We start from the raw sequence: 28,000 nt of genomic DNA, 5'->3' as shown, positions 1-28,000 counted from the left end.
TTTGTTCAGGTTCTCTGGGAGCACGAATCAACGAACTGAAGCAGAAAGTGATAGCAGAAAATCCCCATCGTTATGCTGTGGCCGTACCCCGTATGTCTTTTCTCATTTCTTATTCAGGACTTTAAAAAGTGTTTAAGGTATACATTAAATTATACACTTCTGTTAAACCATAAATACAAACTGTGAAACCTATTTAACGTTAGAAATGATCTGTGAACTTTTTTACAATCAGTAGGGGTTAGAAATTTTGATAACCTTTTCTATAGTGATGGACATTTGAGTGAAATGGCTTCCTGAAAAAGAAGAGATGTAGACCAAGACTTGATTTTGTCCATTGAGATTAGACTGGATGGCTGTGGTTTGCAATAAGTAAAACTAATTTGAATGAAAGGCTGTCCGACTTTCATAAATGTAAACAAGAGATTCAAGATGAATGCGAAGTTGAGTAAAGTTTGCAAGGGTGTATGAATTGAAAGAAATAAAGGTTACACTTAATTTTACAGTGTGTGTGCTTGCCCAGCAGGCACACAACATCATAAGACAGTAATATTTGATTGGATTTAGGTCATGACGTCAGGTTATCAAAATTCAATGTCTATCCAGCCTCTAAGGTCAACTTTATTTTGATGCCCAGTAACAACGTTAAATTATGTGAATATTTGGTTGATTTTAGGTTGTGTTGGAAAGTGACCAAAATCCAACATCTGATAGATGTCACAGTGGTAATGTCCACACAACATCAAGGTGTAACATGATCAGATGTTGATATTTGGTTGATTTTAGGCTGGACATTGACGTCAGCCTGACATTGCGTTCTGATGTCAACCCGATTTTCATCTACAAACTAAATTTAGCGTCCCCATGATGTTGGGGTACGTTGGGGTACAACCTCAATATGACGTCATGTTGACGTCCTGTGCCTGCAGGGTAGTACATACTTAAATGACTGGGTTTAGAGGATAGTTTTCAAACAAAATGAAAACTGACTCACTATTTACTCTCCTCTTGAGTGGTTCCAAACCTTTATTAGTTTATTTTGTAAACAAAAGATGATATTTTGAAGAAAGCTGTAACCATTGACCTCCATATTAGGAAAAACAAGCACTATGGAGATCAATGGTTACAGGAAAGAAATAAACTTATTAAGGTTTAAAATAAGTAAAGGATGAGGATATGAGAGAATATTACATCTTAGGTGAACTTTCCCTGTAAGTTCAGGTGTAAGTTTAGGGATGCTAGTTATGTAATGACAATAATATGTACTTGCAAAACAGAACTGAAAAAAGTGTACCAAAATAATGATGTGCATGAAAAAATAGCTGTTGCTTTTCAATTCATGTTGACTTTAAATGACCAAAATTGTCATATCACCACACTCTAACTCGATGACACAAAATGTAGGTTTTTGAAGGATATCCAGGTCAGTTTCAGACTTGTTTGATAATGAGAATGAAATAAAATTAGGTCTGCCGAGCATCAAAAGGATGCAAAAGCACATATGGACCACTTTGATGATATTTTTATGGTCCTTTTGTGTTTTTTTTTTCCTTCCTTCTTTTTTTTTTTTTTTAAGCTTGAAAGCTTCAGTGCCATTATAATTGCATGAAAAACAGTCTGGAATTTCACATTGTGATTCACACAAAGAAAGTCATATGGGTTTGCAAGTACATGAAGGTGAATAAATGATAATCTCTTTAAACCATATGACAATTGTGTCTCTCTGTCTTCCATCACAGACACCACACGACCAAAAAAGAGCCATGAGAAGGAGGGAGTGGAGTACCACTTTGTGACTAAGCAGGCCTTTGATGCAGATGCACAGAATAACAAGTAAGAGATGCTGTGATGTGCTACTGCTAAATAAGTTTCATCCATTTGTGTCCCGCTGTCATGCCTGATTTCATTTTGTCTGCAGATTTATAGAATACGGAGAATATAAGGAGAATCTGTATGGGACCAGTATAGAGGCCATCCGCTCGGTTCAAGCCAAAAACAAGATGTGTCTTGTAGATGTACAGCCAGAGGTAAATTAATGCAGTACTTGCCCTTAGAGTTGATTAAAACCTCAAAACTATTTTCTGACCCAAAAAAAGTAGCCTATTTTATGCATTTATGCAATTGGTGCTGCTTATTTTATTTTCTCTGTGAGTATATAACCTAAAGAAATATCTCCAATGCTGATGTGCAATGACTGGTATCACCTTCAGGTGGAGCTACTTGCCTTTTGAAACAAGCATATTAGTCATTCAACCACAAGCTGCACTTTAGACCCAATAGCTGGAATCTGTCTTGTAGTCATGGGGAGGCATTTTACCTCACACTTGCTCTCAGACATTTCTTTTTTCAATTTCACTGCTACTGACTGAAACTGAACATAAAGTTTATCAGGGCATGCATTGCCCATAATCTTCGTAATGTGTGATTTTGTAGATGTACTTGAAAGTTTAAAATTAGTTATATATTTAACATCACTTGTTGGTTATTAACAGTAGATATACAGTATGAAGAACATAGGTCTTAAACTCAATTCCTGGAATGAAGTTTTGCTCCAATGCTAATCGAACAGAGCTAATTCAACTAATCAAGTTGTTCAACACTACTAGAGCCTACTAGATTAGCTGTGTTTGATTAGGGTTGGAGCAAAACTGTGCAGAGCTGCGGCTCTCCAAGAATCGAGTTTGAGACCTATTATGTAGAATGATAGATCAGGGTTTCTACGGGTCAGAAATTTGTTTAATATCATAGAATTTTTTAAGTTTCTATTCTAGACATTAAAGTCAGGAATTTTTCATTAGATTTTTGGGGGGTTAGTTATGGAATATCAGGTTTTTTTGTTTGTTGCTTTTTGAAATTGTAATTTAAATTTAAATTTATTAAAATGTAATTTTTCAGTACCATATTTTTATATCATGCAGTTTTGACACCTATAGACTGATTTCACGCGGTCGCCATTTTTAAGAGCGAAGGCTTTTAAAGGCTGCGGTGGGAAAAAACCCGGAAGTATTGTTGGGAGTTACATAGGAATGTTAAGTAGCTGGCTGTATATCTTATCAGCGAAGATAAAGTGACACAAATATGTAATTTCACTGCCTTCCGAGTGACCTGAAGGTCCGTTCTGAATAAATGGTGAAAATAAAAAGGGATGTCAGAACTCACTTTTTAGCTAAGGGAAATGGCACTAGTTAGCTAATGTTTTCTTTCCCAAACAAACGTTTTAGATGCCATTTATCAAACTCAGGTTAATGAACTGATTCTTTCTCTATCTTAGACTTGTCACGATACTGAATTAAAAGACAAACCGTCAATTTCCTGTTAACATTTAAGGCAATGTTAATGGCTTTCTTAAAACAGCGCTGATTTGCCATTGTGTTCACATGCTCAACAGAAATAACTGTGATTGTCCAAGAACATCATTAGTTCACCCTCTGCTGTTTACCGAGTACAAACACAGACGAGCGATTTGCTTGATGACTCGACTAATCTTCACTGCTGCTTCATGCTCCAGTGTCCGTGTATCTGTGTTTGCACTGGGTGAAGAGCGGTAAACTGATGAGCACTGGTGAATACTATGATAAATCAGCTCTGTTTATGAACGTGCTTAGCGGTGCTTGAATGATAGTGGGAAATGGACGTTTTTAAAACTTCACTACCAGGACAACAGACGACACGAGAGTGTGCTACAGAGTAATGCAGTGTTTTATCTCTCACCGGGTTACAAAGGTTAAAGCAGGGAAGCATCCCCACAGTGTTTACCTGCTACCATGAACTGAAGTCTTGGAGGACACTTGAGCATATTACTTTTAAAGAGATTGTGATGTTGTGTGATGCTAAATTGCTTTTAATTGTTTAAATTAAACTTACTGAATGATATTAAAGTGATGTTTACACCATTTCTGCATTTTGAAATTGTGGCAACAGCTAAAGGTTTGTAGTCCACAGCATGTTACTGCAATGTTTACAGTGCTGGTCCTATACTTCCAGGTTTACCACTCCAGCCTCGCTTTGGTTCTTAAAAATGGCCGCCGCTTGAAATAAGCATATTTTCTGGTATTTTTCAGTTCCATTTTAAATCCTTTCAACGGGCAGTCACTTAAAGGGGACCTATTATCCAAAAATCACAGTTGTGTGGCAACAGTGTGTGATTATTGTCAGCCTATAATGGTATCAATTAATTAACTTTATTTTTCATAATCACACTTCATAAAAGCAGTCCGTAGAAACTCTTTGACATTCTCCCTCTCATAAGACCATTAGTAATGATTTCTCCCTCATTAATATGGACAGCCCTGAATGAGAAGCATCCTTCCACCATTAGATATTTTGCACTGTACTTGCTGAAAATAATGACAGTACCTAAGAGGCATTTTAAATGTGGACGTTTAGGATGCATAGATAAACACAATAATCTCTATAGTCTGCCTTCTTTTGAGACACTTCTTTTCACTTTTTCAGGTTTTCACAGAGATAACGTTAGTCCTGTTCTGTATCTGCCATTATGTTGGCATTTGCAGCTTAACTCTCTTTTGAAAAGAGCACAATCTCATTTGAATTTAAAGTGACAGTCACTAAAATAACACAATTTGGATCAAAGCCTAAAAGGGGCAGTTTCTGAAAATATTTCTAACAAATATTTGTGAGGTATTTTGAGCTGAAACGTCCCACAAACACTCTAGGGACCTCAGACTTATTTTACATCATGTGAAAGGGGGCATAATAGATTCTCATTTAAGCCAAATGCAGCCACCAGAGTGTACCTGCTATCTAAGGCTAACATGCAGCATGTACCGGTTATCTAAGGCTAACATGCAGGATGACATAAATATGAAGAGCTTTGGTTTCCAAGATGACCACATCAAAAAGAGGCTGTTACGACAGAAAATGGCAGAAAACTAAAATGTAAAGTTTATAAAACTACTATTGAGTTTTGAAATATGGGAGAGTGTCTATCGAGTATCTAAGTATCTTAGTTTTTGTTTTTAAAAATGAGGTAGATTATCCACTAATGTTCTCATAGTAGCTATTAAAGTAATGGAAAATGATATTCAAGCTAAAATCATTTTAATATCGTTATTATTTTTAACATATGTAATTATTCAATGATATATAGATTGATATATCAATGATGTGCTATCTCTCAGAGCTGCTTCATTTTTACACTCCCGTGAGATTTCTTAGGTCAGGGGTTTTCAAAGTCTAAGACAGTGGGCCTCCCTTTTGACACAACTTATCCATTGGCGCCCCCCTCCTCCCAAACACGCACACAAACACACACACACATATATATATATATATAAAGACACAGACAGATGTCAGACTGTTAACTCACTTTTATCATCATTTGCATGAAAGTGCAATTATTTACAGAGTAATATCAAGTATTTTAATATAACGTTTTTAAAACTAGGATGATGGTTAATATGAATAGAACAGATCCAAGAACTCTTCATCCCAGTCAAAACAGTCGAAGTTTGACAAACCACACTTAAAGGTCGTGGTTCATCAGCTGGTCCTGTCCACATAAATCCTAAACTCAAATACTGATCATCATATGGTCGTCTTTTGGGTTTAAGCCCTGAACTTGAAGGCTTTGAATCGGGGGTCTCAGAAACCGATCCATTGCAGGCACGTGCACACATAGGGCTAAACCTGTGCAGTGCACATGCCCTTTTTAGTCCTGGATAGAAAGTGCCCTTCCAAAAAGATCAAAAGTGCCCCCGCGACGCGGCACACCCTCGGTCCCGCCCTTCAGTAGGCGCACGACAACACCGCTCTTGAGCGTGCGCGCGACAACACAGCTGATCAGAACGCGCGCGACAATAAACTTAATTAAACTTAAAAATTATATTTTTATTATATATTTTTCTCGCGCTTCCCCTGACATGCTCTGGCGCCCCCCAGGGGAGGCGCGCCTCACACTTTGAAAACCCCTGTCTTAGGTCAATTGATCAGAATCTTCTTTCAGTTCCTCAGTCCAGGCTGAAATGTAGAACGGACAGAGCTTTCTCTGTGACGGGTCCTCGGTTGTGGAACACCCTGCCCCTTGAGATTAGAATGGCTCCATCATTATCTATTTTTAAATTACTTCTTAAAATGTATTTTTTTAGCTTGGCTTTTTAAGATTATTTTAATTGTCCTTTCAACTGCTACATTTTTACAGATGTTTTTCTTGCCTCATTTCTATGTATTTTTATTCTGTCTTTTTATTTTTACCTTGTCTTATGTACAGCACTTTGGTCTGTCTTGTGACTGCTTTTAAATGTACTCTATAAATAAATGAACTTGAACTTGATTATCAATATATAAGCACAAAATCTTTTCGATTTTTTTTTTTTTACCAGGGAAAAAAAATTGGATTAAAATAGGAACCCAGACAGATAGATTTAAAAAGACATATTTGATCCCTTTTTTGTGGGTGTCATTTACCCGTCTACCCAAAGCTATCTCACACAAATTCATAACTTTTTGATTTAGTGGCTAATTTGTATAGATTGGTATGATTTCATTCGTACATTTTAGTATGGTTTGCTTATCCCCAATGACAGTAGGTTGTAAAGGGTAGGGTTTGGTGCCATGCCTTCTTTTAAAAATTGTACATTATTGTAATTTTTTGTACAGTCTACCTGAGCAGTTGTCTGTTTTTCTTGTCCTCCACAGGCTCTGAAAGCCCTGCGAACAGCTGAATTTAAGCCTTATGTCATTTTTGTGAAACCGAAAATCCCAGAGAGCCGCAGACGCCGCAGTGCCGCCACATCGCCAGGAGGAGGAGAGCACGGCAGAATCACAGTGAGTCTGATCACAGGTTTACATCATTCAGCTCTCGAGAAACTCTGATCAACGACAATTCCTGCAGCCTCTCAAAAATCAGCCTCCAAACGGTGTAATTTAATAATAATTGCAATAAAATTGCCAACTGTCTGGATCTGAAAATCAGCTTAAGGTTCGTCTCACTTGCAAAATTTAGGGGTGAAAATCAGAGAAAATCTACAGACACGGCTTGATTATTATTATATTTTTTCCACATGTCTACTGACTTCTCTTTCGTTTGATTGTCAGGATTAATATTCATGCCACACGCTCTCTCTTCTCTTTTCATCTTCCAGGAGGAGGACCTACAGGAAATGCGTCTGTCGGCGCAGCAGATCGATCAACAGTACGGTCACCTCGTGGATCGGGTCCTGATCAAAGAGGACACTGCCAGTGCCAGCACAGAACTACGTAGCATCCTGGAGAGGTTGGAGAGGGAGACTTTTTGGGTTCCTATTAGCTGGGTCAGACCCTAAGATCAACCCCTTTAGCAACATTTCAGACCGTTGATCAACACTTCCACTGAAAGCTTCTTTTCTTCCATGAAGTGCAGCCGAAATGCACTCATCCTCCTGGGAAAGGCTCCTCGGAGCTCCGCCGTCAGTGAAAGAAGCCACAAATAGGCTAAATAAGAGATTTAAAGTGACACAGATCACTGAAGTTTGAGCAGATTTTGTTTTCAGGCTGGGTCATGCAGGCACATAAGCACTTGTTTTGGCATAAATGATCTAATTTATTTTTTAATGACATTAGTTATTTATTATTTGCCAAAATAGTTTGTTTACTTGATACGTTGTAGCTTCCTTTTAGGTTATTTAAGCAGTTTCAATAGACTGTTCACTGAAGCAATACTTTATGTGTGCAACTGTCAGCTTATGTTATCATAAAGCAGGGGTCACAAAATTTGTTCCTGGAAGGCCGGTGTCCTGCAGATTTTAGCTCCAACCCTAATCAAACACACCTGAACAAGCTAATCAAGGTCTTACTAGGTATACTTAAAACACCTAGGCAGGTGTGTTGAGGCAAGTTAGAGCTAAACCCTGCAGGGACACCGGCCCTCCTGGACTGAGATTGATGACCCCTGTCATAAAGGGATTGACCTTTGTTAGTAAATGTTCTGTGGATTGTGGGGTAATTTCTGGCTTGATCAAAAGGGAAATTTGCAGGTCACCCTGTAAAAAATCAAGCAGTTCCCCACACATACCCATGCAGAGACTCATTTAGCAAGCATAACCTCTTTAATTTGAGATTATTTTACATTTTACTTTACAAGCTTTTTGTTGTCGAATTTAATTGCAGAAATCAGTTTCTTTTTGTAGAGCAAGGTTGATCATAGTTTCACAGGAAATTATTAAACTCCTGCTGTGCCAACAACTGTCTCAATGTAACAAGCTTATTTTCCTCTAACATTTTCTTTATTCAGAAGGTTATAAAATACCACGCCAAAGCACTTAAGCTGTGTAAATATGTAACTAAGCATCATGGAGTTTCAGTTCCCTAGGTGTAGTTGTGCTGAGACAGTAATACATGGGGGTGTGCGATGTTGACAAAAATGATATATATATACAGTGCTCAGCATAAAGTTTGAGTACACCCCCCACAAATCTCTTATTTTTTATAGGATGCTTTAAAATGTTATATTTGTGCAATATTATATTAGATTAGTTAGTACTGAAGCCAAATCTGGAGTTTATCTCACTAAACAAAATAAGTTTTTAAAAATTAGTAGCCCAAATGTATACAGTTGAAGTCAGAATTATTAGCCCCCTTTTGATTTTTTTTTTCTCTTTTAAATATTTTCCAAATGATTTTCATCAGAGCAAGGAAATTTTCACTGTATGTCTGATAATATTTTTTAGCTACAATGAAGGCATTTATTAATTAAAAAAAAAAAAAAAACATTTTTGGGACAAAATTATTAGCCCCTTTAAGCTAATTTTTTGTTCGATAATCTACAGAACAAACCATCATAACACAATAACTTGCCTAATTACCCTAACCAGCCTAGTTCACCTTATTAACCAAGTTAACCCTTTAAATGTCACTTTAAGCTGTTGAGAAGTGTCTTGAAAAATATCTAGTAAAATATTATGTACTGTCATCATGGCAAAGATAAAATAAATCAGTTAATAGAAATGAGTAATTAAAACTATTATGCTTAGAAATGTGCTGAAACAATCTTCCCTCTGTTAAACAGAAATTGGGGAAAAAATAAACAGAGGCCCTAATAATTCAGGGGGCTAATAATTCTGACTTTAAATGTATGTTAGGGAATAATATTAAATACATTATTTTTTTTTTCAAAAATATAAAGAGAAACAAAGAAGATATATAATTTGGTTGAAATTTTGTAGTTTGTAATTTTTTGCATGAATTTAAATGTATTGTCTTTCCATTTCTAAAGATTTTCTTCGAAAAAAAATATTATTTTAATAAATCTGTTTAATAAATCTGTTTTGTTTAAATGCACCAATATATATTACCCACATTCACTGAGAAATTGCTAAAAATATTTATTCTCAAAATGGGGTGTACTCATTTATGCTGAGCACTGTATATATATCTTGGTTTTACATTTTAAAGGGGTTGTGGGATGTGTTAAATATTATACAAACACTATTTGGCCTGATTTTGTTCTGGTACCTTCGCCAGTTAAGGCCACTAAAACTGGCAGAAGTTAGTGGCACAGTCCTGTCTAAATGAGTGATTCGGGGAATTATGCTAATCATGACTCAAATGATTCATTAAAAAAAAGATTTATTCAGGAACAAGAAAGGATGGTTGTTCTGAAATGCACAAATCTTCTGCTCTGGCAGAATTCTTTTAATGAATTGTAAAAAAATCAATATCACACTTGTGATAAATCTCACATGCTAATATTCAGGACAATAACAATCTTGCTTGTGTGATATTTCCTTACTAATTCATACTATATATATGTATAAAAATCATAGAGGGAGATTTTTTGTTTCATATCTTGAATCATAGGGTTGTTCTGAAAGACTTGCAAAATGAGTGATTCAATAATGTGAACTCGCACACTGTAATTTCAACAGTTATGATGCTGTCATCAATGAATATCGCACACCTCTTATTCAACATGCCTCTTATTCTAAACTAACGGAACAGGTAATTGTTCATCTGTGTATATCTGCATCATGTGCTCATGCATTTTTGCCATTTAACTTGCACATCTTTCTAAAACATTCTACCATTTCCCAGATTCATATAATTTGTTTTGATCCTACCTCACTCCGATTTTGAACTTTGTTGTAAGCTGCCATTGTTCGGTGTAAATTCCTAAGTGTATGTTATGTCCTGATTGCAAGTAAAAAATGTAAAAATTCTCAAAAAGTTTCCTGTCTTGACTGAGCACAAATTTTGACATTATTTAGCTCCTTTCTTCTACAAAGTATTCTACGAATATTCTAAAGTATACAATTATTTTTAGGGAAACACACACCAAAAATATTTCTAGTGTATCATGATAGCCTCAGATCATGAATGACTTCAGATGTGTTAAAAGTGTTTAAAACCCATGACAGCAAAATATCTAAAACCCACCAACCAAGATAAATAATAGGGGACTTTCCTATATTCTAAAAAAAAAAAAAAAACACAAAATCTCCTCCCACTCTCCTATACAAAAACACAAACAGTGTAGACACAAGCACACAGAGACTTGTTGTATAACAGGCTCAAAACTGTGCTCATGGTTCCAAAATATATTCAGTGGGACCTGAAAATATATTTGGGAGCATTTGTGTGAGTGCAAATAATTGTGGTGTGGGATGTTTCTCTATAAAACATTTGCTAGTTACTGCACAGTACCCAGGTAGCAAAGAGTTAGCAACCGCACAGGTGGCACCATCTCTAAGGCGGCACACAAGATTTTGGCCAGATGTAAAATGTAAATGTAGGCAACGTAAGTTTGGCCTGTCTTGACCCACATTTAAAATACAATAAAATTATTTTTAGTAAAGAAAGAATTTCCACTAATCAGTTCACTTTGAGAAAAAGCACTCCCATAGTGTGCTTAAAGTGCAATACTTCATGGGTTTATCAATTTCATTGAAATTGGGACAAACCAACCTATCTAACCCAGTTCAGGCCCAGTTATGAGTTATTAACTTGGCTGAGACTTGACCTAGATATGGTCCATGTTTGGCCCTTGTCTGGAAGCCAGATTTGGTCCAGTCATGTTCCGTAGAGAAACAGTCCCTTAAAAGGCATTGTCTTATCTTCAGTTTCGGGCTCAGGCAAGCTTTGCACTATAACTTTATATACTATAAGTGTACCGCGCCTAAACCCAAATAAACTGTGCTCTGGCACACCTCTTCCAACCGGGCCAGGGCCGGCCAACTGAACCTTGCCTGAGCCCGATTCAATGCACTCACACCTCTCAAACGATCCGAGAAACGGGCCTGGGCACAGTTCAGAGAGCATAGTGTGAGTACGCCCTAATTCACTGCGGCATGTGGGTCAAGCAAAACCTGATAGTGTGGGCCAGAGCTGGGCCATAGAAATTCTGCTGTGTGGGTATGTGCCTAACAGGGTGAGATATAGTGAATATTGTGTATAATTCTACTCATTCTCACAGGTTCTGTGCTTAAAGTGTAATGCTCTGGCAAAATTGCTTTTACTACAGTATGAAGCTTGAATGATTAAATAAATTCACAGATCGAGACAGTTGTTTGAAAAGTCCCTGTGAGAATTCAATACACAAGAGTGATTCAGTGCACAGCATTAACTTTTCAATGCGCAAATGGCCTCAAATCAGTACATCACATCTGCACTGCAAGAGAGATGCACACAGAGATAATTAACTTGTGCTTGTTTTTGGAGATTCTAAAGACATTTTCACTTGTCATTGCAGCAACCTCACTAAAGTTTAACATTTGCTGTTTTTTAAGTCTTGAAAACCAAGTGTTCGCTGACACAGATCACTAAAGTTTAAGCAGATTTTGTTTTCAGGCTGCTATGCAGGCACATAAGCACTTGTTTTGGCATGAATGATCTAATTTATTTTTCAATGACATTAGTTATTTATTATTTGCGATAAAAAAAGATGTTTACCTCAGGAAATATTCACTTGTCAGAGCAGCAACCTCATTAAGTTTACCATTTGCTGTTTTTTTAAGTCTTGACAACCAAATGTTCAATCATTAGAGACTTTACACAAACCTATTTGGTTCTTAAATAGTCAGATACACTTTTTTTGTTGTTGCCAAAATGCTCACACAATGTAGTCAGTTATATCTAAAATAAATGTAAAATGAACAAACAAAGAACAAAGGAATCAAAATAAGTGTGTCTATACAATCTGCACATTCATTCCTAAAGTGATATTCTCCGAATGTACCTGTCTGACATTTATGTTAATCAAATTACAAAGTCAAATAAATCATACACTGCTCTTGACTGAATCTTAATCTAAAGCTTAATCTTTTTTCTGTCTTTGATTAATGCATAAAGGACTATTCAGTGTTATTTTACATCGAAGTACTTTCCTAAGTGTTTATATAGAGTACCCGATTAAGCTACCATTAGAGCTGCCTAGGGGGGAAATAGGGATAACAAATAAAGACAGGGGGTTAGAACTAGGGCTGTGCGATTTGAGGTAAATATCTAATTGTGATTTTTATTTTATTTTTAAATTTTTTTTGACAGGTTGTGCGATTTTGATGTGATTTAATTTTGTAGTCCAGCTTCAGCTCAATAATCTGTATTGGAGCTTCTTACTGCTAAAATGCAGTGTGTTAGTTAAGAAAAGGAACTTAAAAGATATTAACTTATATTGGCAAACATCTCTGAAATTGTACTTTGCCGTTGCTAGCTACTAGATTGAGTGTCACTGGCAATACTTTTTGTTGACTTTTTACTTTAGTAAGATGCTCCTTGTATAGCCGCCTGTGGTGCTTTTTTAGGTGTCGGTTGTTGTATTTCCTCATGCTGTGGCAAAAATTCTGCGACAGCTCTTACAAATTACCTGTTTTTGTTCAGTGTTTGTGAATTTGAAACCAAAATATTCCCATATTAGTGACGTGCTGTTTTTCTTTGATACTAATTATTCTATTAATGGGTCCCACTTTATATTAAGTGGCCTTAACTGATATGTGCTTACACAGGAATTAATAGTTTGTTACAATGTACTTATTGTGTAAATACATGTATTTACTGTGTACTTATGCTTGATTAAATACATGTATGTAATTACATCTGTAATTAACTTTTGTAATTACATTTGTAAATACACTGTTGACCATCCCTTACACCTTAACCTACCCTTAAACCTACCCACACCACCAAACCTGTCCATAGCCCAACCTCTATCTCAACTCAAAAGCACCACAAGTGTTCTCAAATACATTATGAACACAGTAAGTACATTGTATTTATTTTTTTGATGTAAGTACATAGTAGTTAAGGACACTTAATATAAAGTGGGACCTATTAATGCTTCTGAAGCGGCAGATGCCATTATCCCACTCGTTCGCTTCCCTGTTTGTTTGTCTGTTTTTTTTTTATTGTGGGCATTCCCCATATTCCAGTTGCACAATTCTGATTGGCAGTGTTGGGGAGTAGTTACATGTAACCACGTTACGTAATTTAATTACAAAATAAAAGTAATAGTAATTCGTTACAGTTATTGAGAAAAATGTGTAATTAAATTAGTTAATTATGAAAATGTTAAAGATTACAAATGGGGTTACATCTAAATATGTTGAAAAATATAAATCTGTTGCTTTGCCTGTTTTTGATATGCACGGTGCCTTCTGCTGTGGTACTTCTACAGTATGTTATCATCAAATAGAAAAATTGTCATGCCAACGGATGTGCACATCGATGCTCGAATATGAATATAATGATGCTCAGAAGCTTTTTATTTGGTTATTAAAAAAACCTGGTTTTATTGGATTTTCTTGCTTTTGCTGTTATATACTATACTTTAAGTTTGGTACAGCATATTATTTACATTAAATAACTGAAAAAAAATTTAAAAATAAAAAATTGGGCGAGGCAGTGGCGCAGTAGGTAGTGCTGTAGCCTCACAGCAAGAAGGTCGCTGGGCCAATGGTTCAAACCTCAGCTCAGTTGGCGTTTCTGTGTGGAGTTTGCATGTTCTCCCTGCCTTCGCGTGGGTTTCCTCCCGGTGCTCTGGTTTCCCCCACAGCCCAAAGACATGTGGTACAGGTGAATTGGGTAGGCTAAATTGCCGTATGAGTGTGTGTGTGAATGTTTCCCAGAGATGGGTTGCGGCTGGAAGGGCATGCGCTGCGTAAAAACTTGCTGGATAAGTTGGCGGTTCATTCCGCTGTGGCGACCCCCAATTAATAAAGGGACTAAGCCAACAAGAAAATGAATGAATGAATGAACTGAAAAATCCTGCCTCATATGTATCATTCACAGTTTTATTGATCACTAAATGTGATTGACTTGGATTTAAGTTGCTTTGATTTAAAAATGAAAATTGCAAAAGCTTAGATGTATTTTTTATTGCAAATGCCACAAAAATCACCCTGCACAACTAAATAAAATGTAGATTTTTGTAACAACAGTAAACAGTTTTTTTTTTTTTTTTGTTATAAGGTCTGGTTTTGTGGTGGCTAAAAATAAATTAATATAATCTTAATTCAAGTGATGAAAAATGTAGAAATTCTAACAGGTAACAGAGTGCTACTGTAAGGTCACACCAACTTGGTATAAATGCTTGAAAATAAAGTAAAGTAACTTATAAAGTAACACATTTCTTTTCAAAATAAAGTAACAATATTTGAGTTACTTTTAAAGGAAATGTAATGCACATTATTTTTTTAGTTTGATTAATTAGCTACTAAAAATAAACAGCTGAATTTAAATGAACATAGTCACATTGAATCCCCCACTCAATGAGAGAATGCAGGAACAGACAGAAACCAAGATGGCAGAGCCTTACATTTCTGCGATGAAAGTTTTCTTATTATTCTAAATGGATCAAAGAAAGGGAAAAGGGCATTGTCTCAATGGGCAGTGACTTTAATTCACTACTAGACAAAAAGTACTACTAGTAGTAAACACATTATTTTACACTTCATTAATCTGTATATATGGCATATAGCTTGAGGGTCAGGAAGTTCCCAGAAGATAATATTATCCTACATTATATTAGATTTTTTTTTTAAGGTAAATGATGGTGTATGCTATATGGTGCATTGTTAACTGCAGAGCTCCTTAAAAAAATCCCTCAAGTTATGAAACATATCAAGCCTCAGTCAGGTCAGAACAAGTAAAGCAACAATATCTCAAGAGTAATGTAATGCATTACTTGTCATAAAAAGTATCAGTATTGCAACTAATTAATTTTTTGGGGGAGTAACTCAATATTGTAATGCAATATTTTCAAAAGTAACTTTCCCCAACAATGTTTATATATAATAAATAAACCAACCAGATATTTTTACCTATAATATAATATAATATAATATAATATAATATAATATAATATAATATAATATAATATAATATAATATAATATAATACAATACAATACAATACAATACAATACAATACAAAATAATATAATATAATATAATATCCCATATTTTTTACCTTATATTAATGTTACGACTAAAGTTTATTTATTTATTATTGCCAATTGCACGTCTTTTTCGTTGTCACGCCTTCCTGTTGTTTTTCTGTTATTCCATAGGCTCCCGTACCGGCGTGACCTTGAGTTCTGATTGGCTGCTGGTCTAGGAGGCATGTATATAAAAGAGCTTCCGGCAAATTTCGGAGAGCTCATTTCTGTGTGTTCGGTGTTTGGAGTCAAGGAGTGGAGCACCTGGGTTTCCCTAACCCCTCCGGCCGACGACCAACAACCAATATTGTACTGATGTTCATCATACGTTAAAATATTTTGAGAGTTTGAGCGTGTAGGGGTGACCTGCCTATTTATTTGATTACTTTTGACTATGTTCATGTTTAGAGAGTAAGGTAAGCTTTCTTGTATTTTTCTTTAAATAGTAATAGGTAATTTAGTGCATTTACTTTATAGATTCTTTTGTTTGTTATTTTGGCCTGTGGTCACCCTGAAAAGATGCTCATTTATATTAATCACATTTTTCTATAATAAATCTATTCATATATACTCTCAACTGAGTGTCCGAGTTTGGTTGTCGACCGAAGGGAGTCTTTTTGCATTAAGTATTTGTTTTGTTTGGGAAATCCACCACCCCAGCACATTTGTTTTTCTTCGTTTATTATGCCCATGTTGTTTCCCCTAGACTTAGGGCGTAATAATTAAGCAGTTAGATAGGCACCCTGTTATATAAGTGCACATACTGTAAACTAAAGTGCAACCAAGTCTTGTGCCAACATTATAGGGCTTGTAATATTCCATTTTTTAAATTCCAGCCAAAGCTTATATATAAAGACACCATTGGATGTTTTTTTTTTTTTTTTTTTTAATAAAACGTATCTTTTAGTACAGTATATAAAACTATACAGTTTTTACTTCCTTCCTGAAATAATATTATTAGTCTGCTATCAAGCTATACTGTTCCTAAATTGACATAATGGAATTAGCAAAAAGCAAGACTTGTATTATTCCAACATACAAGAACCTTTAATGGAAAAAAATCTGAATATTAAAAATTTTTTGACCACAAGTAATTGAAGTATTAGAAAATAAAGCACAACCAGAATGTAATGACCACTTTGTTTTGTGTTTTGGCCATATTAACATGTCACGTTTATTATTTTATACAAATTCATCCATTATTCTGCATATATAAGATCATTTTCAGATGTCGCATTTCAAGACATTTGCTTCGGCTTTGTCAATAAAACATTCATGAATTCATAGGACTCAAAAAGATCAAAATGACAGCAAGCAGTACTACGGCTTTTCCAGATTATTCTGTCAGCCACTCTATTGCACATTAACATTATGAATATATTCGTTGCTGCGGGCAATCAAATCCAAGACTGCGTTATCCCATTTCCAAGCTCTACAGGCTATTGTTTTCCCTTCTCATGTTAGATTGCATTTATGACAGTTTGACAGCTGCTGTCCTTAAACAGAACTGAAATAAACAACGCTAGATTTGTTCAATCTGGATGAAATATTTGAGACGTCCACAACACTCGTATGAATCATTTCAAATAATATACTAGCAACAACAAAAGGTTACGAGAAAGGTATTCGCATCAATCAAAGAGGACACTATCTCTGCCAAATTCAATCTAAGGTCACGGTTACACTGTCAGGTCTTGATGCCTGATTCCGTTTTTTTATTTATTTATTTATTTATTTTATTATTTATGTTTTTTTTTTTAATTGTGACCTAATTCATGTGTTTACACTTGCCATACAATTTACGACATTGCGCATGCGTAAAGGCGGCTTTTAGCATTTACACCTTGATGAAAGAATTTGTCTTGCTTTTAGCTCTGGGAATTATGCAAAGTTTGCCAAACTTTGAAAGGATTTTGAGGCGGAGGAGAAGGGAAAGGGCCGTCTTCGCAGCTTGTGCCTATGGGTTATATAAGGACTGTCGCCCAAATTTTGGTCATAAAATGGGGATGTAACTCACCTGTGACCACTATTATTGTTGTGGTCTTTCACTACTTTGTACTTGAATTTTAGTGACTTTATTTTTCAGTGACACTGTAGCCAGGAATGTTTGTAGCCCTGCTCGGCCATTGCAGCCACAATATCTTCAAAAAAAGATGTTTCTGTAGGTCCCTTTAATCTTATCTTGATATGACTCTCCACACACACAGGGCAACAAGGCAGGTAACTTCTGCCATCAACCACTGACCACTTTCCTCCTCCATGTTTCTTCCTGTTATTCTTTACCGCATAGGAGTCTCCATACACACTCTTCCTTCTTCGCCAATTAATCGCGGAGAAGTAACGTAGACTAAGTTCCATACACTTTACACTATTCAGCGCACTCAAACGACCAATACTTAATTGAAAGCCAGGTAAGCATGTCTGTGTGATAGTTCTCTGCGTGAATACATATTGTACAATCCAAATTTTGATTGATGTCTTTTGAAAAAGTAGTTTTTAAGAAAAGATGGGAAAAGTGCCGCCTAAGCATATGTTTGGAAGATGATAGGTATTAATGGTGTTCCATACATGATTAAAATAGTGTTTCATACATTGTGCATAACTTCTTTTCACCAGCAAAACCAATTTCAGTATATACTAATATTGTGTTTAACTTGAAGTTAATGTTACATTTAATAACTTTTTATGAAAGTTTGAAATAAAATAACTTTACAATAATTACTTTTTATGTCAAGCTTATTTTATCACATCACGACACTTTAAAATGTTAAAACATTAAATTCATGCAAATTTATGCAAACTTAACTGACCTTTTATGAATATAAACATCATCACTGCACAAAGATTATACAAACAGCGTTTGCAGCCTGTCTCTCAGGCGGAGAGTTGCGCCATGTGATCATCACCCACAACTGGTTGAGCTCCTTCTGTTCAGTGATGTTCTGCTCTGTTGCTCTGGATCGTGATGGCTCACATACTCTCCGTCTGCGGTGGGCTCTGGAGATGGTTGTTGGGCTGGTAACTGGGTCTGGAGTGGCACTGACGAGTTCTTCCATACAGGCGGTGAACGATGGTCTGTTCCTCGCCAGTGTCCACTGCACAAAAGTGGCGAGATTGCCCCAAGAACCATTTTTGGACGACAGTCTTCTGCAACTAACGTTCAAGTTGGAGTTGTAGAACCCGCAGAGCCCGTCGTCCGGCCAGCTGGATCGATTCACCAGAAACAGGAATCTGTCTGTACGGTCCTCTAAGGTGCTTTCTCCCTGCTTCATCATGAGGATCAGGAATTCGGGGGTGTAAATGGATTCCATGAGAAACCGGAGGAGAATAAATAGAAAACACTGGGGCAAAAAAAAAAAAAATGACTATAAAAAAAATTGAGGGAAAACACACCACAAACTTTTTTTTTTTGGGTCAGGTATTACGTAACGCCTTGGCTCACTCAGGAAGGCATAAGGATTGCAAAATTTATCAAACACGTAGATTTACTTACAAACACTAACTTTGATGGACAATCGAAAAACACAGAAGACACAGGAACAACATGGGTGATGACAAAGAACAACTGAGAATACCGGACCATGAATAACTAAGCACAGGGACAATTAATACACTGGGGATGATTAAACTAATTGCATACAGAGGTGAGACACAGGTGGAAATAATGAACATAATGGAATGGTGGGAAACAGAATAAAGGAGCACATGGGGAAGGTCACATTTGTGAAAACAAGCACATGTGGAACACAGGACCCGAAACATATCCGATTTATATCTAATTTATTTCCACATATGAAGGAGGACTGAAACCAATCTCTGAACATCTGAATTCATGCATTTTTTTTCGTGTTTAAACGGTCATAGAACAAATCCGTGAACAGATCTGTGTCACATACAAGAAAAAATTCTGAATTGGGTCACGTTTAACTGGCAGTGTAAACGGGGCCTAAAAGTCGTGAACAGCCAAAGAAGCTGCATTCCCTGAGTGGAGGCATTCTTTAATCCTTTAAAAGCAGCCAGCAAAAGCCAAACGTCCGATCAAACAACCTATTGACTGCCAGACTTGCTTGTTCGTTAGTAGATCATGGTCTTTAATTGGAAAATGGACGGAAGGCTTGGATTCAGTGGACATCTTTTGCCAGTTTTCTTTCAGAGGTCTTTAAGCAATGGCATGTTTGTGTGATAGACTTCCATCCGCTTAATTGGGCTGAAAGAGGGAACGGGATGTGATGCTTGCTAATTGACGTTTGTTTGATTGCGTGGTACGAACCTTTATTTGTTTGGTGGCAGAAAGATCCTTTGAAGTAATCCCGTCTCAGTCTCGTTCTCCCTCTTGAGCAATTAAGTTCTGGAACATTCTGCCTGGCCTAAAAGACAGATGGGAAGACGATAAAAAAAAACAATTAAAACGGGTGGCAATTGATCTCATTAGTATGGGAGTCTTGGCAGAGGAGTGTATTTCTATAACAAACCCGTAAAGTCATAAACAGAGCATTTTCAGAACACAGGAGCTGTAGCTAATAACACACTCCTGCGATAATTTAAATCGCCCAGACTGCAATTAACTTCAGCGAAACATTACACAAATGTAAAACAGACATTCATCTCTGTGCGGGAAACTATTCTCATTAGCTGCTCTGTTCATTTATCTGAGCCTTTTGTGTAGCGTGCGACTGACAGCATGATGATTTACACTGCATTGTGTCGCGTATCATTAAGGAGCTTTGCTAATAACGCTCCGAAAGGCCAACATTAATAACATTTACAAAACAGTAGCCTTTATCGTGGCCTACCTTTATTTTGATTCACCAAATGCCATGAGAGCAAATGATATTGCGATGGACTAAGGGACTTTCTAATTGCGTCATCTTTTTGTGCAGTCTGTACAATTAGGCTCAGCTGTTCTGACTCAAAGCTTTTATATTCATTACATAGTCATTTAAAATGTCCCACTAGTGTCCTGAGGCTTGATTATCAGCCTGTTACGTCAGACATGCCGTGATGTCTGTTTACGGAAAAAACAGCACCGCTGGCATTGTAACTTGTTAAAACTTAATGAGAATACTGTACTGTCAAGGGGAAAAAAAAGTGGAAATTCTGTACCTTTAGGGGTGCGACAGCTTGTCACGGTGGCCTGAAGGGTACATTAGTACCACAGCGCACAGACACGGTGTATTTTCGTGGATGCTGCCCTGATGACAAGCTGCTGTATGCCTAAAGGTAAAATATATTTTTTCTCCTGATGGCAAACTTTTTGTTGTAATTATGATGCAGAACTACTTTCATACTTATGATGCTTAGTGTTGCCAGATATAACAACACAATCTCACTGCAATTCCTAACTTTTTCATTTAGTGGCTAATTCTTATGATCTAATTCGTACAATTTAGTATGATTTGCTCATCCCCCAATGATGGTTGGGTTTAGGGGTGGGGTTAGGTGCCACGCCTCCTTTTTAAAATCGTACAATTTCGTACAACTGAACTTGTACGTATTTGTACAATTTAGCCACTTAAATACTTACGTTTTCTTGTAAGATCAGGCTGGATATAACTGACTTTTCCTGTCCACAACCAGTCCAAATGCACAAAAAAAATAATAATTATATTATTATTTAAATTTATTTAAATCAAAATTAACCTAGTTACTTTACTGTCATATTTTTAACCATACAGCAACCAAAATCAGCAATCACAAAACCACAACATAACCAGATCACATTGAAACACTGCCCCCCTCTCACCCAAACACTACACTTAATGTTGATTACACTGCCTATTAGAGTATGTTTTACTTTCCAAATAAGGTATAAAATCATCCCATTTGGCATTTTAAATTCTTTTGATCATAATTATGTAATGCTTGTCAAGCAGATAATGCCTCTATGTTGCTATTAACTGCGGGGGGGAAAAAAGATAAATAAAAGTGTCATGAAAAATCCATTGTGTAAAACATATGCTGGATAAGTTTCATTCCTGTGGTGACCCCTGATTAATAAAGGGACTAAGCCAAAAAGAAATTTAATGAATGAATGAGTGTCATTATAAATTGATGTGAGTTTATTTGCAGGCGCTGTATGATGTGCGTGCACGTGAAGTCAGATGAGTCTGATTTTGATACAACTTTCTTTCACCTTCTCTTGTGGGTGGGCCCACACGGTTTGCACTATGCACTGGTCGGAGCACACAGTTTTGTTAAATGTTGCATGTAATATTTATGTTTCAAAACTGCTCAAATTTTGTGAACCCAATAATGCCATTTTTTTACCCGCAAAAATAAATTCAAAGCCGCCCAATTGTGCGGGAAACTGCCAAATCTGGCAACACTGTTGATGCTTCTAAATATCCAATATCTACTGTGGCCGAGCAAGCTTATGTGCTGCAATTTAAGAAAACACATGCAATTTAAAAAAAACACCAGCAAATTTAGAGATGTTCATTAGTTTGATAAAACATGCTGCAAATCCTCACAATGCATACACATTAAAAAACACGCTGCATTTTCTTACAACACAAGCATTAAAAAACACGCTGCATTTTCTCACAACACCAATTGAACGGAACACAGTGGAAATGTTTCAAGGGACTCAAAAACGTGATGCCACTGTGCTGTGACTATTGCTCAGTGAAGTTGTAGGTGATCTATGAAAGGTTAGTTTTTTGTTTGTTTATTTTAAAATCCTGATTCCCTTGTATTTTGAATTGTATTAGCTTAAACAACCATAACCTAAATAGCCGAGTCCGTCAAGTTTTAGAATCCTCTTGAAATATTTCGATGTGTTGTGAGAAAATGCTGCACGTTTCCGTGTTTTATGTGTTTGTGTTGTGAGGATTTGCAACACGGGTGCTGTCAAACAGATGAATATCTTCTCTTTTTGATGGTATTTTTTTGTAATTGCATGTTCTATCATTTGATGTAACATATATTAATCACATACTTTTCCCCAACCTGTAAGAATCAAAATAGATAAAATAAGCCATTATAGAATATTGTAATATATTTGAAACAATTTATAAAAATCCAATGGGTAAAATCAAATGGCTTGAAGAATAATGATTAAAGTTTAAAAAAATTTAAATGACAGTTGTACAGTAAATTAGTATTTACTGTACAATTTAGGCTTAAACAATAATTATTCTCTACTTTATTTTTCAAGAGGTGGAGCCAATGTAACTTGTGTTAAGACATTTGTTCTCATTCACTTCTGTTGATTTTTAGCCTACAAAAGAGTTTATAGTGCTCACTACTGAAAACTGATATTTTCCTTATATTATTTGATTTTAATATTTTGTTAAGAACACTGGTTTTTAGTGTAGATTTGACCATTTTTGGCCATTTGACATTCCTAGCTATATACCAAGCCAAATAAATCAGATACTGCTAATTGTGTGATGAAGATATTTTTCTGCTAGATGGTTTATGGCAAGTTAAGGTAAAGTTGACCCAAAACAGAATAATTTACTATTTACTCAACCTCATGTGGTTCCAAACCTTTAGGGAAGACAATGAGAGATATTTTTTAATGAGTGTGGGGAATTTATATATATATATATATATATATATATATATATATATATATATATATATATATATATATATATATATATATATATATATATATATATATAAATCATTATCCTCTAAAATCAAACTGTTTTATATCAAGTAAAGGGTAATAATTTTTAAATTTGGGTGAAGATATATTCCATTATAATATTAAGTAATAATAGGTTTCTTTCTCCTTTTGAACAAAAAATGAGATAATCTAAAAAATCTGAAAACCTGTAACCATTAACTTACATAATAGGAAAAAAAAACTAATAGTCTCAATAGTATTTGTTTTTCTTACAATGGAAGTCAATGCTTACAGGTTTTCAGCTTTTTTTTTCAGAATATTTCCTTCGTGTTTAACAGAAAAAAACACAACTTTAATGATTTAAAACAATGGTGAGAGAATGATGACATTATTATTATTATTTTTGGCTGTAATATACCTTTAATACAAAAAAAATTACAGACAATCCTTGCAAACCACTGTGTCGGATTACAGAGCTGCTGTAATCTCTGGACATAGACGTGCACATTCATTTCACACACACCAGCCCTTCTATTTATTTACATAAATTACAACAATTAGGAATAAAATAGGAAACAAATAAGCAAACAAAAGCGATTAACAAAACTAATACTCATGCAAACTAAAAACAAAGATGCATTCCTATGCAAGCAAAGGATAAAAACACAAAATATATGTATAACACAGATCAAAATAATCCAAGAACAATCAAATAAATAGGCCCAACAACCTTAAGCAGAAATGAGAAAGAAATAGAATAACAGCAAACACAAAATAAATATCATCATAGATCTATTTATGCCATATTTTCTCTTTATTCATTCATTCATTTTTCTTCGGCTTAGTCCCTTTATTAAACAGATGTCGCCACAGAGGAATGAACTGCCAACTTATCCAGCAGATGTTTTACACAGTGGATACCCTTCCAGCTGCAACTCAGTACTGAGAAACACCCATACACTCTCACATTTACACACATACACTATTGACAATTTAATTGATCAATTCACATGTAGCGCATGTCTTTGGATGCCAACACGGGAGAACATGCAAACTCCACACAGAAATGCCAACTGGCCTAGTCAGCACTCGAACCTGTGAAGAGACAGTGTTAACCACTGAGCCACCGTGTCTTCCCCCCATTTATTTATTTATTTTTTTAATTATTGCTGTGTTTGATATTTTACTGCAACACTATTATCACAAGAATATCTGTCAAAACTCTCCCTACAAATTATTTTCTATTTCGTACAGTTATTAAAAATACTGTACTCCATTAGTGTAATTTTACAGTAATTTTAATATTTAGATGCTAATTTAGCTGCAAGACTCATTTTGACTTTTTTGTTGTTGATTATTCATAGTTTTTATTTTTAGCAGACTTTCAGCAGCCTAGTTTCCCATTTATTCAGACAAAGCATGGAGTGTAGCGAAAAAGGTGCATAAACAGTAAATGTTTTCCTCTGATATTAGTATTCAATAGATGTAAGATACTAAGGCAATGCAAGCTCTGTGTCATCTTTGAAGGATTTAGATAAATTACCTCTTGTAGAACATCCTCTCTCTGCATACTACCTGTTGCATTGAGCCTCAGGGGGCTTACAAACAGACACCATGTTTTCTTCAACAGATTGGATTTTTGTCATTAAATTCAAAAGAATGATATTGAATAAAAAACACAGATTTAAGGCCTCAGACAAACTGTCATCATCACATGTTGGTTCTGACAGTAACAATCATCGGTTTATCTGTTCTTTTAGAAGATCTGGGATATCATAAGCTAAAGACGGCACTTGTACTGCTAAAAAAAATCAAACCCTTTTAGCAAACTTATTGGTCAAATCAAACCAGTTTGTTAAAATAAATAAATAAATGAACAAATAAATAAATAAATAAATAAATAAATAAATAAATAAATAAATAAATAAATAAAACACTAATAAAATAGAATAAAATATTCTTTGTTTATGTTAACTTATTTCATGGTCTGTTTAAATTCTTGATATTGATTGACTGGAAGGTGTGCAATAAAATCATTTAATACACAGCTAGATCCAGTTTTGATCACAGTACGAAATAAATTACCAAAACATTAGTAGTAACCATAGCAACTCAGTGACAGTTGGAGAGTGAATGAACCACACTTTTTTTTGATACCCAACTAAGCCGACAAGAAAACGAATGAATGAGACTGTAAAGAACTGTATGTGTTCATATATGTTGCATTTATTTATTTAATATAATTACAGGCGTTACAGTTGGCTATTTCGCACTGTCATTGATCTACAGTTATAATCCATTCCTGTTCATAGAAAAGTTAGTAATAAACATTTATACAGAAGTATTTATGTGTATAAAGCATCGGTTTTGTGAGAAGTGCTTCTCATATGGTTTGTGAACGACCTGTACAGCTTTACTGTGGACATTTTCTCGAGTGAAAATGACGTCAACTGAAACTTCCTGCAATACACCACGCCCACCAAAAGAGTGCCCTTTTAGTGGAAATGCAAGCCTGATAAAAGTGACCCGTACCGAACCGTACCGTACTGTACCAGTCAGTGGAAACGAGCCATAATGTGTCAGTGCTAGTACTTGCAGACAGTAATAAGGTTAGGGGTTAGTCTAAGCTGGCATGTATCTGCAAAGTTCATATAGTCAGTTTCTTATAGTTTCTCACAGTTATACAGCACTATTAAAATGTTTTGATGGTGCAGTATCAGCAGATATTAAGCAGACTGTCTATTAATAGCCTAATGAGAATAAGTTGCCATGCAGTTGCAATGTAACTTATAGTCAACAGCATGAACAACAAGGACCATGAAAAGAAAGTGACACCTAAATATATATATTAATAAGTAATAAGCAAACCTGTCTGGTGGCAAAATAAATCCCTTCAAAATATATATATATATATATATATTTATTGTGTGTATTTGTATTTAACTTGGATATTCAGTAATATTAAATCCAAAGGAAGAGCAGTGGAGAGACCTGTGTGTGTGAAGTGCTGTAAATGCCTCATACTGAGATTATTTGTCAGTAGGGAGAAAGGTGCACAACGGCTCAAATAGCTGACACCAATGTGTTCATGGTTAGAGCTGTTGGGCGAGCGTTTGAAATGCCATTGATTTCCCCAGGCCTTGTTCTGTTTGCTGTGCAGAGCCCTTATCATCACAGTATAAGCCATTCAATTAGCCAGCAGCCTCTCAGAGGCAGTAAACAACAGCGACAAGTGATTACATATGACTTGCCCTCAAATACTGCCTGTGATTTACTAAACACGTCTAGAATATTCCTGCAATGGTGGGAAAATAACAAGAAAAATAACAGTTTGACAATATTTCTTGATACTTTGAGAAAAGGACTGGACTTTGAGAAAAAAAAACTACATTTAGAACCGTTTAAATGCATTTAAATCCCTCAAAATGACAAGATAACTTTAATCAGCGGGAAATTGTACAAAATGTATGTGAGTATAGACTAGTTTATCAACCTCAAAAATGAAATATGTAAATTCTCAAAATGTTAAAGCACATGTAAAATTAAATAAGCAATTTCCATTAATTGTCTGCTCAGGCATGTTTAGCAACAGTCAGTCAATAATATTCAATGCTACAGTGCAGTTGGCTGAGAGTAAGATATGATGGGAAAAAGAAATCCCACTCAGAACAATGTACATGCATTTTCTTAATATTTAGATTTTTTTAATCCCCATATTCCAGATTTTCAAATACTTTTACCCCAGCAACATATTGTGATGGAAAGCTCTCCAATTATGTATGTACATAAATTAAATATTAAATTAAATTAAATTAAATTAAATTAAATTAAATTAAATTAAATTAAATTAAATTAAATTAAATTAAATAAATAAAAAATTGGACACTTACGATCAGTGTTGTAAAAAGTTATTTTTGAAGGTAGAGTGTTAAAATATTGGGTTACTCCCCAAAAAAAGTAACTAAGTGCATTACTTAGTTACTGTTTATAGAAAGTAATGCGTTATATTACGTTTGAGCTACTTTGCGTTATTTTTCCTTACCTGGCTGAGGTTTGATCTCTTTTAGAACCTGCAGGTGCTTTTTCATCTTCTTTTTAGAGAAGCTCTGCATTTAACAACCCTCTCTTATAAACTACACCTTCATTTACCTTTAAAAAATGTAGGATAATATTATATTTTGAGAACTTTTTGAGCCCAGAACTATACATGCTGTACATACAGATTAATGAAAGCATATAAAGTAATGTGCTTGCTACTTTTGAATGATTTGTGTTATTAGTTAAGTAAATTCACTGTCCATTGAGATAAAGACTGCAATAAAGCCTAAGAGAACTAACATGAAATCATTTATATTAAGGCACTAATTTTAATTTTAAAACTAGTTTTAAACCTTTAAAATGTTTAATAACAAAATGAACAGTAAGACAGTAAAACATCCCCAAATCAAAATAAATCTTTGAGCTTATACATTGAATAAATTGCTTTAAGTGGCCTTAACAAATGTGTTAATCGTTTCCCAAAATAGAAAACAATCTTATTATATAACAAAATGCAATCGCTTCTACAGTAAAGTTAGATAGTGGCTGCATCTTCTCAACAATTAAAGCAATAATCATGTTTTTGTTTAGATGTATTACTGTAATTGTCTTACCTGGAGAACTGATGTCAATCATGGCTAAAGGTGGGGTGCGGGTGTAGTACTTCGCATTCAGTTGTGTTTTTTTTTTCTAGGTGCTTCTAGAGTTTTACTCACACATAATCTACACAACATCAATCCACTTCTTTCACTACTTCTTTTCCTTAATGAGTTTGAAATAACAAGAATCCATTGCAAAAAATGTAAGTCTACTGCCTGCCATTGTTTCTGTTTCTGACTGTCTGTAGTGATGATGGGCGATTCGCAAATTAATTGTTTGTTTTTAACCAGATCTTTAAGTGAACCGGTAGAACCAGTTCATTAAATTGAACAGAGTTGTCGTGAAACATTTGCGTCTTTAGTACTCTGGTACTTTCTGTACTCCAGATACTTCCTCTGACCCAAAACAAACCAATATTCTGAGTT

At 35.3% G+C, this 28,000-nt stretch overlaps 2 protein-coding genes across 9 annotated transcripts in view; one reads left to right on the top strand and one right to left on the bottom strand.

Moving 5' to 3' along the window:
* Nucleotides 1-10,160, top strand: part of mpp3a (MAGUK p55 scaffold protein 3a) — a 45,638-nt gene extending 35,478 nt beyond the window's left edge. For 3 of the 7 annotated variants that reach the window (XR_015481062.1, XR_015481061.1, XR_015481060.1), the window contains 6 exons: nt 10-90; nt 1,737-1,830; nt 1,916-2,024; nt 6,655-6,783; nt 7,101-8,447; nt 9,075-10,160. Coding sequence is in view for 3 of the 7 variants with exons in the window: in XM_087245007.1 (XP_087101133.1) it covers nt 10-90; nt 1,737-1,830; nt 1,916-2,024; nt 6,655-6,783; nt 7,101-7,280 (593 nt within the window). In the remaining 4 variants the exon portion in view is untranslated. Of the gene's footprint in view, nt 1-9; nt 565-634; nt 1,831-1,915; nt 2,025-6,654; nt 6,784-7,100 lie in introns of all 7 variants that reach the window. The other 4 variants (XM_087245007.1, XM_087245006.1, XM_087245005.1 and 1 more) reach the window with 2 other exon arrangements.
* A 7,919-nt stretch (nt 10,161-18,079) lies between these two features.
* On the bottom strand, nt 18,080-19,732 carry LOC147845807 (uncharacterized). Of its 2 annotated transcripts, none has more exons than XM_087245036.1 (2): nt 19,632-19,732; nt 18,080-18,702 (listed from the first exon to the last, which is right to left on the bottom strand). In XM_087245036.1, the coding sequence occupies exon 2, from the start codon at nt 18,670-18,672 to the stop codon at nt 18,193-18,195; it is 480 nt and encodes a 159-aa protein (XP_087101162.1). In that variant the 5' UTR covers nt 18,673-18,702; nt 19,632-19,732; the 3' UTR covers nt 18,080-18,192. The 2 variants fall into 2 exon arrangements, with proteins under 2 accessions (XP_087101162.1, XP_087101161.1); XM_087245035.1 differs by lacking the exon at nt 19,632-19,732 and adding an exon at nt 18,855-18,945.
* Between the last annotated feature and the right edge of the window lie 8,268 nt (nt 19,733-28,000).

Source organism: Danio rerio, chromosome 3 (genome assembly GCF_052040795.2).
Source record: "Danio rerio strain M-AB ecotype USA chromosome 3, GRCz13ab, whole genome shotgun sequence".
Classification (NCBI taxonomy): Eukaryota; Metazoa; Chordata; class Actinopteri; order Cypriniformes; family Danionidae; genus Danio; species Danio rerio.
Note: the sequence above shows the minus strand (reverse complement) of the source record. Positions and strands in the feature narration are given on the sequence as shown.

Coding starts and splice junctions, on each gene's coding strand:
- LOC147845807 (XM_087245035.1), bottom strand. CDS start 18,944: ATGGTCCGGTATTCTCAGTTGTTCTTTGTCATCACCCATGTTGTTCCT. Junction 18,703..18,854: donor GTCCATCAAAGTTAGTGTTT/GTAAGTAAATCT, acceptor TTTTTGCCCCAG/TGTTTTCTATTTATTCTCCT.